Source organism: Colias eurytheme, chromosome 29 (genome assembly GCF_061535395.1).
Source record: "Colias eurytheme isolate Ceu_HAF_F1 chromosome 29, ilColEury1 Martin Lab GWU primary, whole genome shotgun sequence".
Taxonomy (NCBI): Eukaryota; Metazoa; Arthropoda; class Insecta; order Lepidoptera; family Pieridae; genus Colias; species Colias eurytheme.
Window position 1 is genome coordinate 5,177,462 of NC_143008.1, and position 16,953 is coordinate 5,194,414.

At 35.1% G+C, this 16,953-nt stretch overlaps 1 protein-coding gene across 1 annotated transcript; it reads left to right on the forward strand.

Annotated features, from left to right (window-relative positions):
• Positions 1 to 310: 310 nt before the first annotated feature.
• Positions 311 to 15,727, forward strand: GCS1 (mannosyl-oligosaccharide glucosidase). The gene is made up of 16 exons (XM_090117900.1): positions 311 to 640; positions 1,597 to 1,748; positions 2,703 to 2,880; positions 3,397 to 3,553; positions 4,401 to 4,549; positions 5,611 to 5,798; positions 6,407 to 6,562; positions 7,216 to 7,364; positions 7,742 to 7,914; positions 8,677 to 8,807; positions 9,894 to 10,004; positions 11,769 to 11,857; positions 12,991 to 13,110; positions 13,747 to 13,864; positions 14,576 to 14,766; positions 15,401 to 15,727. The coding sequence occupies exons 1-16, from the start codon at positions 422 to 424 to the stop codon at positions 15,535 to 15,537; spliced, it is 2,418 nt and encodes an 805-aa protein (XP_089974026.1). The 5' UTR covers positions 311 to 421; the 3' UTR covers positions 15,538 to 15,727.
• The last annotated feature ends 1,226 nt before the right edge of the window (positions 15,728 to 16,953 follow it).

The window sequence follows — 16,953 nt, forward strand, 5'->3', positions numbered from 1 at the left end:
ATATACATGCTAACTACGTAACGATATTATAATTTATACGATATCTAACAACTGGAACGTGTGAAAAGGTTGAAATGAAATTCATGATTTTAATAGGTATTTCATCTGCTGATTGAAATAAGTTCCATTTTTCTACTTATGTAAAAAGAAAATAAACATTGTTTGTGTAATAATAATTTAACTAATACAGTGTTAATTGTTATTTTATTTGTTAATAAATAAATTCATTAAATTTCAGAACGTTACACTAATGTCAGACTACGTGAAAGCTCCGGCCTGCATGTATTCAGTATTGACGTTTGCGGTTTGTCCGATTTGGTCAGGCGAAAAAAATCATAAAATTGATAATCAAAACTGGCTTAAAATAAATTAAAACGATTAAATTTATTGTGAGAGTTGTAGAGTTTAATGCTTATTTAACATGGTAAAGCACAGAAAGTCGAATTTATCGAATAAACATGGAAATAATAACGAAACAAGTGGGTCGAGTAGCTCCGAAAATTCAGCACCTATACAATCGTACCAGTTTCAAACAGTATGGAAAACAGTAGTAGGAGTTACATGTTTGATTGTGGCTGTGTATATCGGTACTTTAGGGTACCTTGAAACGAGAGTCAACACACCTTTTGACGGTGAAAAGGTAACTTACATAAAAATACCGGCACCCGTAGCGTATTGCTAATGTTTTCCTAAAAATACCGTACATTCTGAATTTTATCGGTTTTATTTATTAACATGTAAGTTCGTTGATATTATATGCATGTTCTATAACTATACAAGTAATCATATTATTTGGAAAAGGCTGTAATTTATTAAATTATTGTTCCTTTGATGAATGATTCTTTAACAGTTTCAATTGTTCTATGAAGTTTATATTTTCTAGGAATTTAGTCAACTTAAAAAGCAAATGAACATCATTTTATTTCAATACAAACCTTTAACATTCTGAAAGCCAATCCTGCCTGTTACATATCTTCAGTGATTTACACATACCTGCATTGCTCTGCTCCTATTGATTTTAGCATGATGATATTATATAGCCTTCCTAGATAAATGGGCTACATAACACAAATAATTTTTCAATTAAGGGTGCACTCACACACATCAGTCACCGTCAAGTCACCGATGACTGATCGGTGACGGTTTGTGTACGTATCCACAAACACCAGTCACCGTCATGTTGTCCGTCAGTCACGTCGCCGGTTTGACTGAATCATTGAACACATACATCAGGTTAGTCAGTGATTAGACGTGTGTCACGCTAGAGAACATGTAGCAATTATTGACGGTAGCACGACGCTGACTGAACTGAGACGTGACGGCACCGGGTGAGTGGGGATAAAAGTATGATACATGTATGGAAAGATTATTTGACGTGCCTGACCGGTGACGTCACTGATAGATTTCGTGCCGGCGACTGTCGTGTGGGAACAGAGTCATACTAGAACTATTGATACATTTTTTTTTTAAATCCTGTCCGGTGACGTGCCGTGACGGTGACTGATGTGTGTGAGTGCACCCTAAATCAGAGTTCCAGATATCAACATGTTCAAATAAACAGTACTCAGCTTTATAATATTAAAATTTAATTTCCAGGCTGTACAAGAAACAGGTCTCGATGTACCAGAGAGATACTGGGGTAGCTATAGACCCGGGGTGTACTTTGGGCTGAAGAGTCGAGAGCCAAGGTCCCCTGTGTTTGGCATGATGTGGTATGAGCTGGCGGCTGCCGCTCATAAGGGTATCAGGTTGGTATTCAAATCTACTATATAAAAACAAGTCGGGTTTTCCTTCCTGACGCTAAAACTCCAGAACGCACGAACCGATTTCCACGGTTTTGCATTCGTTGGAAAGGTCTCGGGCTCCGTGAGGTTTATAGCAAAGAAAAGGTGTCCCTGGAGGCGAAACGGAGTTCGCCCGGTTTGCTAGTCTATACATAAAATAAAATTGTAGGAAAGTCAAAACTGTACATTGAATATTTTTTTACAGGATTACTTGGGGCGTGATTTTTAATCAATATTGAAGAATGACTTTGTGATTTTTGATGAATAGAAAGAATAGAATAAGTCTTTATTGAAAAAGTTTTAAAATAATACAGTTAAAATTTGGGGAAAGTTCTCTGTGGCTTCATAATCTAGCTTCTTAAGAATAATCTTTCTATGTTTATCTAAGGACAAGCTGTGCTTCACGGTTTTACCCAGAGCTCTACTTAGCATGACAATCTATAGCCTATAAGCCTTCCCCACTAAATGAACTAGCTAGCACTGAAATACTTTTTCAATTCAGTCTCTGTTGTTACTGAGATAAGCGATTATTGCCAAACAAACAAACTCTGCTTTATGATATTAGTATAGATTACTAGCTTCCGCCCGCGGCTTCGCCCGCGTGGTGTTTTGATAAAAGGTAGCCTATGTTCTTTCTCAGGGTCTAAAGATTGTCTGTGCCAAATTTCATCAAAACCGGTTGAGAGGTTTAAGCGGGTAAGCGTAATAGACAGACAGACAGAGTTTCTTTCGCATTTATAATATTATGAGTAGGGAAGTAGGGATATTAGTAGGGATTAATCTTGCCTTAATTTAATAGCACCATTCCAATTAAAGTCTTTCTGCATCACACTACTATATTTACACTGAAATTTCCCAGTAATATCATTAACAGTAATATCTGTACATGAAATACAAATCTCATTATTCCAATTTCAGACACTGGTGCGAACAGAACGACAACCTACCGACGTACGGATGGATACGACACGACGGTTTCACGTTCGGCGAACAGATAATATCGGATCCGCCGCATGATATCGTCACGTCGTATATTAAAACGGCCGGCGGGGAACACGGGGGGCAGTGGACTGCTAGGATTAATGTCACCTCTGTGGTGAGTGGTGTAGGGTGCAAATTTGATTGTATTTAGTTTGAGATTTTTTTTTATAGAAAATTTTTCAAAAATTTATTTTCTTTGAAAAAAATTTTCATTTATATTGAATGCATTTGAATGTTTTGTTTTGACTTAGATATGGTTGACTTTAATAATAAAAATATTTGGTAGTTTTATGTGATTTAAGTTTGATTGTAATCACATGAAAAGCGCAGATTTAATACATCTATGCTCTGCAATGAGATTCAAGTTTTTGTTGATGTTGAGATTTTATTATAAATGTATTTCATGACTATGAATAAAAATAATTAATTTTGCTTTTCGGATTCTATTATAAAAACTTCCATTGACATTCGACTTCCAATTTTCACTTATAAAAACTAAAAATATAGTATATTTTTACGTTTACGTATTTGAAAATGATCATTATAATATAAAAACAAGACAAGCTATGAAATCTTAACTTTTTTTTGGTCCTTCAAGCCGGATTTTACATATAAACATTTATATTTACAGGACAAATCGAATTCCCCATTTATTCTTCTCTGGTACGGAGCGCTAGACGAATCTATGGGCTCCAGTCCGAGTTCGAGAATTTGGGGTGAAAGAGGGGCCATAGTGGGGTATACACCCTCGTTGGGTAACTTTAGAGTGCATTTGGTGCCGCATGAAGGTAAATATTATATAGTATAAGTTAATGAAGTAGGAAAATATATGATGAATATAGTAGATTTAAATAATTATTAGAGATAGAGATTCTAAGTCCACTTAAAGACACAAACAATTTTATTAAAATCAGTCCAGCCATTTAGGAAGGAAGACGTTTAGCACAGATAAAATGAATGTATGTACTGACATTTGTGACGAGAAGGAAATACACACTTTCATATCTATACTAATATTATAAAGCTGAAGAGTTTGTTTGTTTGCTCATCTCAGGAACTATTGGTCCGATTTGAAAAATTGTTTCGTAGTTAGATAGCCTATTTATCGAGGAAGGCTATAGGCTATATATCATCACGCTAAGACCAACAGGAGCGGAGCAACGCGGGTGAAACCGCGGGGCGCAGCTAGTTAAAATTATAAAAAAAAAAGAAAATCTTAGTTTTTTTTTTGTAGTCGAGTCATTTATAGCTGAACTGGTTTTAAGTTTTTTTTTTACTGCTTGTATTAAGATAATAGCTGTCAAAATGTGAAAATATTACAAAAGATTTCCTGAATGGAGCTGGGTCAAGCAACTAGTGAAATAGTGCTGTGTTTCGTCACTTCTATTTGTGATAAAATAATCCTAGAGGTCGCTTTCGAAGCCTAACAAACAAACAAACATAGAAACTTTCGCATTTATAATAAATTCAAACTCAAACATTTATTTATTCAATTAGACTTCTTCTAGAAGCACTTTCGAAACGTTATTACATATTTTTAACATTTACCACCGATTCGGAAAGCAGTATCAATGGAGAAGAACCGTATTTAATATAAGTAGCATAGCTAATTTAATAATTATCTATATATTTCAGGTAAACTACTTCACACGTCATATGCAGATGCCCATTCTCCAGGCCTACATTTATTAAAGGAGAAATATTACTCGCTACTAAAGATAGAGAAGCACCCAGCGTTTGGAAGGCTTGCGGTAGTAGGGCAGGATGACGAGTTGAATGATAAGGTACAATTTTAATATTTGCTTGAGTTTGGTTTTATATGAGTACCTTTAGAAATTAGATTTATTAATGGGTTCAATTGTATGCTGAAAAGATTTAAATCCTACTAATATTATAAATGCAAAAGTTTGTGAGGATGTGTGTGTGTGTTTGTTACTCTTTCACGCAAATACTACTGAACCGATTACAATGAAATTTAGCACACATAATATATAATAAGCATAATCTGTTAAAAGGTCTTTCATTTCGTAAGATGAGGTATTTTGTTTGTTTGTTTGTGGGGAAGGTGGGAAAGGTTGAGCTGGTTTTGATGTGGTTGTACAGTAGATAAGATACTTTGAATACTATGTTTTTGTGATTGCGCCTGGATGTATTTCTATTACTACTAGCTTTCCGCCCGCGGTATCGCCCGCCCTGTAGACAGGGACAGTTTTAGAAAACTTAATAAATTATATACAAAAACCTTGCTCTTGAATCACACTATCTATTAAAAAAACCTGCATCAAAATCCATCGTGTAGTTTTAAAAATTTCAGCATACAAAGGGATATAGGGTCAGAGAAAGCGACTTTGTTTTATACTATGTAATGACAGTATCCAAATAATGAATGATGACATCAATTAGTTTTAAAATTTCAGTTTCTAATAAATACAGGTAGAAAAAATATCAATAAATTACGAATCAAGTTAATTGTTCTTACCATTCTCCGGTTACAAATAATTTCATACTTATGAAAAAAGTTGAATCAATATTTAACTTAAATTATTATTTGTCTAAGGGCCGATTTTTCAATGCTTGGTTAAAACTTATTTGTCGAATAACGTATTAAACTACCATTTCAAAAATGTATTTTACTTGCCCGTATTTGACAGTTTCCAGGTGACATTTCAATATGTTCGTGTAATACTTTATTGGACGGATAAATTTTAACCAAGGATTGAAAAATCGGCCCTAAATTCTAATTTCAACGTCGAAATTAACCTACAACAGAAATAAGTGAATTTTTGAGCTTATCCCAAACAGACCGTGCAAACTTTGTTTTTCAATATCGAATTATTATTTACAGGAAAAGCAAGTGAACTTCGTGCCAATACAAATGCTAGTCGAAACTCCATTCGTACTAGATATAGTATACAGTACTGAAGATTTACCGACTGCGCCCTTAAAGGGGGTGGAGTATACGAAGGTTCTGGAACAGAAAAGGGAGCAGTTTGATGAGAAATTCGAGGAGGAATTCAAGTTGAGGGATAAAGGGTGAGGCATTTAAAATTTATATTACTGATAATGATAATATATTATTCACTGACTGACTGACTGACTGTATGAATGAAGTGATCTTATAAGGGTTCTGTTTTTTTCTTTTGAGGTTCGGAACCTAAAAAAGAATAGGGATGAGGGTGCAAAAATTTGAGGTACTGCCCAATATAAGTGAAAAGTTACAAGTAAGAATTTCAGTATTAAAATTTAAAAAAAACATTAAATTAGCTGTACCGCTCGGTATTTCTGTATATTTCACTGACCACAAATTATTTAATAGTTACTATGTTGCGTAATAAATGTTTTTCTTTTGAGTCTTTAAGACGTGAGAAAATAAGTTCTTATAAATTTTATAAAGAATAGAAAAAATTCGATCACTCAGCGGGACTCGAACCCGCATCCTTTCGCGCCATTCCGGGGCGGATGTCTGACCAACTCAGCCACTCGTGACCCGCCAGAGCGATCGAATTTATTCTATTCTTTCAGTTTTATGTATCTAAGGGACAGACGGGACTGAAATAGTTACTATGTTACGTAATAAATGTATTTTTTTGAGTCTTTAAGATGTGAGAAGATACTTGTTTATTATTTTTTTTTAATTACAGGTATCCCTTATCAGATATCAACATAGCGAAAGCGGCATTATCAAACATGATAGGCGGTATAGGATACTTTTACGGGACGAGCCGGGTGAAATCATTGTATACGAGAGAACCGGTGCCGTATTGGAAAGCCCCGTTGTATACTGGTGTTCCTAGCAGGTTTGTATTTTTTGACTAGAATGATCATACTAATATTATAAAGCTGAAGAGTTTGTTTGTTTGCACGCGCTAATCTCGGGAACTACTGGTCCGATTTGATAAATTCTTTCGGTGTTAGATAGCCCATTTATCGAGGAAGGCTATATGCTATATCATCACGCTAAGACCAACAGGAGCGGAACCACGCGGGTGAAACCGCGGAGCGCAGCTAGTTATAAATAAAAAGAATTGTTGTTGGTAATTTTTTTTAAATAATAATAGTATGACTTTACTAAGTTTCATCTATGACGAAAAAATGATTAAAAATGAGTAATATTATAAACAAAACTTCCTTTTTTGTTAAAATATACAACCGATTAATAAAAATCTATACTAATATTATTATAAAGTTTAAGATTTTGTTTGTTTGTTTGAACGCGCTAATCTAAGGAACTACAGCCCCCCTAGACAAGTGGCTTTCTATTAGCGTAAAGTTGAATAGAATAGAGAATGAATGTATGAGATTGACGTTTGTATACGACGACGACGATTGATTACGTCAATCTCATACATTCATAATCTATTCTATTGAACTTTACGCTAATAGAAAGCCACTTGTCTAGGGGGGCAGGTCCGAGTTATTTACTACATTTCCTTTTAAACATAATTTACAGGTCATTCTTCCCGCGCGGTTTCCTATGGGACGAGGGTTTCCACGGGCTGCTGGTTGGGAGATGGTCGGTGGACATACAGATGGATGTGGCCGCTCATTGGTTGGATCTGATCAACGTGGAGGGGTGGATACCGAGGGAGCAGATTTTGGGTAAATATGTGTTTATAGTGTAATATACTATCTATATAGGTCGAACTACGAACTGTTCACTCTAAAAGACGAACTACGAACTATAAACTATAAAAGACGAACTTCGAACTACAAACTACGACCTAGAAACTATAACATATTCTTTTCAACTTGAATTCTATAGAACTATAAATAAAAAACTATACCATTACTAGCGGTCCGCCCCGGCTTCGCCCGTGGTACCTACATGTTTAAACTATCCTATCTTTCAAGTTGGATCGAACTGCACATGGTGTGCGAATTTTATTATAATCGGTTAAGTGGTTTAGGAGTCCATTGAAGACAAACATTGTGACACGAGATTTATAATATATATTAAGATTATTTCTATCTTCCAGGCACAGAAGCGTTAGCCCGCGTACCAAAAGAGTTCGTAGTGCAAAGCAACGCGGCGGCCAATCCGCCAATGTTGCTGATACAGATCGCCAGCATGGTCAAACGTCGGCCAATGCTGTTCCAACACGACTCGAAGCATAGGAGAACATTGGATAGAATGTTCCCGAGGTTACAGGTATGTTGGGCCAGTATGGGCCAATGTGTGGATCGCCAACATGGTCAAACGAAGGCCAATGCTTTTTTTTCAAGTGGGGAAAAAAATGGTCAATCTGCGGCGAATGCTGTTCCAACATGATTTGAAGCAAAGCTAGTAAATTTTTTATTAAAGTCAGTAAAATACTGTTAATTTCAAAATTAATTATACAGTACTTCTTTACATTAATTTTAAAGCATTGGAAATCCTTTTATATTTTTAGTTGTATAGGATTCAAAACAAACGAGATGTTTTTAAAGAGATAACTTTCGATCACGAGCCGGGAAAAAAAATGTTGTCATTAAAAAGCTCCCAAATATTTAAAAAAAAATTTTACAAACTACTACTACTAAATTAACTGCTATTTTCCTCTAATCTTCTTTCTTATATATAAAAATGAATCGCAAAATGTGTTGGTAAGCGCATAACTCGAGAACGGCTGAACCGATTTCGATAATTCTTTTTTTATTATATTCCTGGAAGTACGAGGATGGTTTTTATGTAGAGAAAACGTAAATATGTACCACGGGCGAAGCCGGGGCGGACCGCTAGTCTATAAAATAAAAATGAGCCTCAAAATGTGTTGGTAAGCGCATAACTCGAGAACGGCTGAGCCGATTTCGTTATTTATTTTCTTTATAATATTGAAGTACGAGGATGGTCCCTATGGAGAGAAAACGTAAACATGTACCACGGGCGAAGCCGGGGCGGATCACTAGTTCTCAATACAAATTATCTTTTCAGACATGGTACAATTGGTTCCTAAACAGTCAGAAAGGTGCGGAACCAACGTCGTATAGATGGCGCGGGAGGGATGATGACGGGTTGCAGTTGAACCCTAAAACATTGACTTCGGGGTTGGATGATTATCCTAGGTGAGTTTATAATATTACTAGCTTTCCGCCTGCGGCTTCGCCCGCTTTGTCTAAAACCTAATAAATTATATATACTAAAACCTTCCTCTTGAATCACTCTATCTATTAAAAAAAAACGCATCAAATCCGTTGCGTAGTTTTAAAGATTTAAGCATACAAAGGGACATAGGGACAGAGAAAGCGACTTTGTTTTATACTATGTAGTGAAGAAATTTGTGAAAATTTGTGAATATTTTGAAGTGAAACTTCTTTAGGCGCGTTGAGAGTTAAATTTCAAGGTCGCGTCATGGCAATACCGTCACGTCATGGAGAATGGCGACGATTTTGTTATCTTTGAATCTTGACAAGGAAGTTTCACTTCTGACACGTGTGCTCGGCACGTGCACGCTCTTGTTTGTATGAATTTCATATTTTTAATGTATAGCATGCACATGCTTTATAAATAAAAATATGTTTTTTGATCAATATAAAAAATTCGATCACGAGGCGGGATTCGACTCCACGTCTTTTTGCCAAGCCGGAAAAAGACGTAGGTTCGAATCCCGCGTGGGTTAGGGTTTTATATACTTAAAAAAAAAATATACAGCATTCGAATGCGAATTTAGCGCGTACTATCTTAGACCAAATCTTAGCTGTCCATCAGGCGAGATTGTGGTCAAGCGCTTCCCTATGTACCGTAAAAAAAATAAAATTCGAATTCTATAAAACTAAAAAAAAACTATAGTGGAGCCAATTTAATAGGCAACATTTGACGTCTATCAATTTTATCTTCGTAGGGAGGTAACCTGCCTAAAAACATCGATTAAAGTGAATTAATCGATACGAACTTGAAACATATGGCAATTTTAAAATTAATTCAAATGGGCAAATCCCTGTCAAATTCAAGGAGCAAAATCTTAATATATATAAATCTCGTGTCACAATGTTTGTCCTCAATGGACTCCTAAACCACTTAACCGATTATAATAAAATTCGCACACCATGTTCAGTTCGATCCAACATGAGAGATAGGATAATTTAAACATGTAGGTACCACGGGCGAAGCCGGGGCGGACCGCTAGTTTATTATATTTCTCTTTATTACAGGGCGTCACATCCAACGGATGTTGAAAGGCATGTCGACCTAAGATGTTGGATGTTTGCAGCTGCTGATGCTATGGTCCATATAGCTAGAGTATTGGAGCGGGATACCGGCAAGTGAGTAATATACCTACATAATTATTATTTATCTATACTAATATTATAAATGCGAAAGTAACTCTGTCTGTCTGTCTATTACTCAATCACGCCTTAACTACTGAACCAATTTGCATGAAATTTGGTATAGAGATATTTTGATACCCGAGAAAGGACAAAGGCTTCTTTTTATCCCGGGAAAATTACGCAATCCCGGAAATCCCACGGGAACGAGAACTATGCGGGTTTTTCTTTGACTGCGCGGGCGATGCCGCAGGTGGAAAGCTAGTTTATTATACAAACAAAAATACATAATGGAAATACACAAACTGACCTAAAGTTACATTTATAAAATAACTAGCGGTCCGCCCCGGCTTCGCCCGTGGTACATGTTTACGTTTTCTCTACATAAGAACCATCCACGTACTTCAAGGAATATAATAAAAAAAGAATTATCGAAATCGGTTCAGCCGTTCTCGAGTTATGCGCTTACCAACACATTTTGCGATTCATTTTTATATATAAGAGAAGAAGATTGTAGTTAGTCCTTACAATACAGCATTACTATTACGTCAATACTCATTTTATGAAAAAAAAAAATATAAATTTTATCATTTACACAAATATGTACATAAATTTATGTTTTCTATTACCTATTATTTATAACTATACTCTGTCCATTATATTATTTGCTTTTTGACAGCTTCACGCCCTTGTAGGATTGTATTGTCTATGTTAAAATGTCATACAAATAATTATCGTACTTCATGGACAGGTCCCGCCCACTTAGTGATGCCTACACAGAATTATTCAATGATGGGTCGATAGATTAAAATAATCGATAGAAATACTCTGTAAAATATATCCGATACAGAAAAACTCTTCTATTATGTTATATAATTTAAACGTAAAGACAACAAAATTGTAAAATAGAAACCAATAAATAATAAAATATTAGTTTAGTTTAGTTTTAACATACAATGCATAGATATGTGGTCTTATTATTACATATCTTAATAGTACGTTTACGTTGTAATTATTATTTACTTACCTGATTCGATTTATGATAATATTTTGAATTTATAATTGAAATGGTATCACAATCGATAATCTTTTGAACATCACTTCTGGTATCACCCGTCGAGCTGTCAAAAAGCAATTCTTATAGTGGACAGACTATAGCTGTTCCACGCGGTTTCACCCGCATTGCTCCGCTCCTGTTGGTCTTAGCGTGATGATATAAAGCCTTATAGCCTTCCTCGATAAATGTGCAATCTAACACCAAAATAATTTTTCAAATCGGACCGGTAGTTCCTGAGATTAGCGCGTTTAAACAAACAAACTCTTCAGCTTTATAATATTAGTATAGATTGTACGTCAATGCTCATTAAAAATATAGAATTTAACGCGAGTGTTATACATACAAGTGTGCAAAACGTCGAAATTAATATCTATACTAATATTATAAAGCTGAAGAGTTTGTTTGTTTGTTTGAACGCGCTAATCTCGAGAACTACTGCTCCGATTTGAAAAATTCTTTCGGTGTTAGATAGCCCATTTATCGAGGAAGGTTATAGGCTATATATTATCATCAGACATCACGCTACGACCAACAGGAATGGAGCCACGGGGGTGAAACCGCGCGGAGCAGCTAGTAATGAATAAATCGCGTTTAAAATCCGTTAAAATATTTAATTTCTATATTTTATTGTTTCATTCACAAGTTTCCAACAAAAAAATATTCTAGTAAATCGATATAATTGTAAATACTAAACTTATTTATAGATTCGAAGCGATCCGTGATCAGTTGGGCGACGAAGACATGTTGAATCAACTGCACTGGTCCTCTCACACAGAAACGTATGCCGATTATGGTGAGATTTTCACATTTAAATTGATTAAACAATATAGTAATTGTGTGTTACTCTTCAACTATAGATTCTAGCATAGTAGGAGTTGCTTTTAAGAAACTATTTAGAACAACAATAATCATTTTTTGTATTTATGTAAACTGTTAAATGTGTTTAAGAGGAGGAAGTCCTTTTATGGTACCTTAGTATCTTGCCATAGAAGTTGCACTTCTGACACGTATGCTCGGAACACAGGCTCTTTTTTTAAATGGAGCTATGTTTAAAGATTAGTGAAGTAAAATATTATTATATACTAGCGGTCCGCCCCGGCTTCGCCCGTGGTATATATTTACGTTTTCTCTCCATAAGAACCATCCTCGTACTTCAAGGAATATAATAAAAAAAGAATTGTCGAAATCGGTCCACCCGTTCACGCGTGATGCCGTGACCAAGGAAAACGGGTTTCATTATTATAATATGTATATAATATAGTATTAGAAATTACACGCGAGGCCGGGTTAAATATTAGTTTGAATGTAATAAGAATGTACTGTGATTCTACACAGCTACCTAATTGATGTAGGTAGTTGATAACAAATCGCAGCAAGTCAACGACTATTAGCAAAGTGAGGGTAGTTGGGTCGAACGTCGTATTAACAACGTCCGAGCCCCTAGGCACGATTCTTACGAGCGCCACGAGTCAAAGGAAAGCGGCAATTTATAGTTTTCGACAGCTAAGCATGTTCTGACAACTAGTGATAGACAAATAGTGACAACTATTTATTACTTATCATACCACAAGTCGTCAAGTTTTTCAGGAAAAATCACTCGCGCTTCGCGCTCGTGATTGACTTGACTCCTTCATTTGCTTGCAACGAACCTATCGGAAAATACCCGATAATTTTGAAGCTCGTGTGGTATTCGGGGGATTATTTTTCCGTCCCAAATGTCAGCCAATAATTTCACAATTGAATTCAACCTGTCAGTTTGACGTCAACTACCAGAGAAAATTTTCAAAAAATTATCAGTATAATACCATGTACCACGTGACGTCGAATGGTGCAATTCTATTGGTCGATATTTGGGTTGGAAAAATAATCCAGAAAAATATTAAATCAAATGTTACGTCTAACAATAGATTATATTTTTTTCCACAGGTTTACATACAGATGGAGTGAAGTTAGTTCGTCAAGTTGCAAAAACACCAAATGAAGTGACGAAAGTCGTTCGTTCTGTGACCAGCCCGCCACAAGAGAGATTGGTTACGTCCGCTTTTGGTATGGAAATAACTATTTTTACACGCTTTTTATTAGCTTCACCTGTATGTTTGTATGTTTGTTTGTAACCGACTTCTTTAGGCGCGATTTTGACCCACTTTAAACGGCCAGATTTCGTTCAAACTTTGTAGATTTATTGAGGACCGATGACAATACACTAATTTGATAAAGCGTGTTTTTTAGTTATTTTTAAACTATTATTTATTTTAGTTTGATTTTAATCCTACTAATATTATAAATGCGAAAGTTTGTGAGGATGTGTGTGTGTGTTTGTTACTCTTTCACGCAAATTCTACTGAACCATTTACAATGAAATTTAGCACACATATAGAGGGTAACTTGGATTAGCACACACACAGGATAGGTTTTCGTGCCGTGTGTGAAAATTGTCCTGAAATATTTATGAATTTATCATTTACCTTATTTAGGCGCGTTGAGTAAAATTTCAAGGTCACGTCATGGCAATACCGTCAAGTCATGGAGTAAGGCGACAATTTTGGTATCTTTGAAACTTACCAAAGAAGTTTCACTTCTGACACGTGCCCAGCACACACGCTCTTTTATTAATTTCAAAACAGTCATTCTTTTATAATAATCTTTAAATTTCACGCCATCATATATCTATCTCTTTCGCAGGCTACATCTCTCTCTTTCCAATGTTGCTCAAAGTGTTGAGTCCGAAAAGTGTGAAGTTAGGCAAAATTCTAGATATGTTGGACAAACCGGACTTATTGTGGTCGCCTTATGGTTTAAGGTAAATATTTATCCGACTGTATGAAAAGCATGGTTTTAAGGGTTATTGTAACATGCCTATCTCTAATTTATAATCTTCTCATAAAGTTAATTATAGAAATACTAGCTTATCGCCCGCGGCTTCGCCCGCTTTAACTTAAACCTAATAAATTATATACTAAAACCTTCCTCTTGAATCACTCTTTCTATTAAAAAAAGATTTAAGCATACAAAGGGACATAGGGACAGAAAAAGCGACTTTAACTAAAAGGTATGGATATTATGTAGTGATACAAATATTTTTCAGATGAAAATTTTAAATTCTATTTATATTATATTATTATTTCTATTTGATATTTCTACATAATTTTGTCATTCTGTGAAAGTCTCATTAAAATCGGTTGAACCTATTTTTTACAACAAATAAAAATATCAAATCGTCCCTTTGACGACTTGTTACTTGTCTCTGTTACTACTTTCCAGGTCAGTCATTAATTATTGTACTAGCTGTGCTCCGCGGTTTTACCCGCAGTGCTCCACTCCTGTTGGTCTTAGCGTAATGATAGCCTCATCGATAAAATCTAAAACCGAAAGAATTTTTCAAAACGGACCAGTAGTTTCTGATATTAGCGCGTTCAAATAAACAAACTCTTCAGCTTTATAATATTAGTATAGATAATACGTTAATTATAAACTTAAAACATTTTTTTAATCATAAAATTATAATCTTCAGGTCACTATCAAAATCAGCGCCTCTATATATGAAAAGGAACACAGAACACGATCCTCCATACTGGCGCGGCCAAGTGTGGATAAACATTAATTATCTAGCTGTATCGGCCCTAAAACACTACGCTAGTGTGGAAGGGCCTTATGCGGGTAAAGCTGATGATTTGCATAGGAGGTTGAAGCAAAATGTTGTGGGTGAGTGTGGAAACGCCTTTATATAATTGGCCTGCATGTATGTATTGGCCCTAAAACACAGGCGACTGGAGCAAAATGTTGTTGGTGAGTGTGGAAACGCCTTTATATAATTGGCCTGCCTGTATGTATTGGCCCTAAAATACAGGATGCTGAAGCAAAATGTTGTTGGTGAGTGTGCACAGGCCCTTATATAGTTACTGATTAAGTGATTAGCTACTAATTTGTGTGTAAGGACCCTTAGTCGATGAGTGTCAACAGGGCCTTATGTTTATTGTGTGTAAAGGTTCTTTAGTTCTATGCTAGTGTGGGCCTTAAAGCTGACGATTTGCATTGCATTTCCACCTCTTTTCGTTATATTTATAGTATTTTTTTTACCTTGAATACACGGGTTCGATTCCCGAATCATTAAATATGTACATATTTCTTGTTCCATTATATTTATTGTACCTACTAACATGAATGTACAATATCTACATCTCTTTACTTTTAGAAAGCTTTTGATCAAGTACTACACTCTCTTATATCCAAAAAACATGTATTCTCCATCAAACTTGCCTTCCCATTCTTTTAAATTACGCAAAATATCTACAATTACAACCAATTCACGTAAACATTACCCTCTTTTTCTGCACAGGTAATATAATAAACCAATACAAAAGGACGGGGTACCTCTGGGAGCAGTATTCGGACCAAGATGGCAAAGGGTCCGGTTGTAAACCATTTACTGGATGGACTGCATTATTCGTTTTAATTATGGCTGATGAATATTAAAAAAAATATTATAGTTAAAAAAGGGCACATGTGTCAGAAGTGAAACTTCTTTGGCAAGATTCGAAGATATCAAAATCGTCTAACTCCATGAATTGACGGTATTGCCATGACGCGACTTTGAAATTTTACTCTCAACGCCCCTAAAGAAGTTTCACTTCAAAACTTATTTTTTTGTGTAATATCTGATGTTCATTTATAAATTAAATGAACATCAGTTTACCCCTGGCAATAATTTCCTTGGCATATTTATTTTTATAAATTTTGATTTATAAAGAATAGAAAAAATTCGATCACTCAGCGGGACTCGAACCCGCATCGTTTCGCGCCATTCCGGGGCGGATGCCTGACCAACTCAGCCACTCGTGACCCGCCAGAGCAATCGAATTTATTCTATTGTTTCAGTTTTATGTGTCTAAGGAATGTATTTATTTTTATTTGAATGTATTATGTATATTATATTACGTAGAAAATATTGAAATTTAGTTCAGTTTAAATGATGTTCATTACATTTATATGTATAGTTATTGTCATAATCTTATGTATATAGAAGAACAGAAAAAATATAATTGAGTAGGTACTTCTTAAAATTATATAAGGTTTAAAATTCAATATGTTGATGATGATGATGATGATGATGATGAAAGATTGTTGTAATTGTATATAGATATTAATATCACCGAATTTTTAAATTTAACTATTGCAGCGTAAAATAATATAATTTAGATGCTTCTAGCATATACAGCAAGGAATGACATTTTTTGGTAAATTAAATATGTTTATTTACTAGAAGAATTTACAAGTAGGAAGATCATGCATATGAACCTTCTAGAAAAAATATAAAATGAAGTTGGTTTCAAAATCGGTTGACTGGTTTAGTGTAAACCGGTCATTATGAAATCAAAACTACTACCTACATAAGTTTTACATTGGCTTGGCACCGACATCAAACCTTTTTAGTAAATAGAACAACTAAATAATATTTAGTAATATACTAGCTAACCGGGCGAACTCCGTTTCGCCACCAGAGACACTTTTTCTTTGCTATAAACCTCACGGAGCCCGAGACCTTTCCAACGAATACAAAACCGTGGAAATCGGTTCGTGCATTCTGGAGTTATAGCGTCAGGAAGGAAAACCCGACTTATTTTTATATAGTAGATAATATCAAATATTTTTTATTTCTTACTTTTCCGTTTTTGAAGTCGGTTCTTTTTAACGTAGTTATTTTTATATATTATGTATAGATATTATTACATTTCTATAAGTGGTGTATAATACTTCAAGTTATGTCCTATAGACTGATATCTTAACTAGCTGATGTGCACGGCTTTGTTCGCGTTTATGACAATATTTTTTTTTGTATTTTTGCGCAAATTACTCTTTATAACGTAAGACTACCAAAAGGGAATGTCGCGT

Excerpts from the sequence above, each read along its gene's own strand:
- GCS1 (XM_090117900.1), top strand. The coding sequence starts at position 422 with ATGGTAAAGCACAGAAAGTCGAATTTATCGAATAAACATGGAAATAAT. Across the intron at positions 3,554-4,400 it reads GCATTTGGTGCCGCATGAAG|GTAAACTACTTCACACGTCA; the intron begins GTAAATATTATA and ends TATATATTTCAG. Across the intron at positions 6,563-7,215 it reads TATACTGGTGTTCCTAGCAG|GTCATTCTTCCCGCGCGGTT; the intron begins GTTTGTATTTTT and ends CATAATTTACAG.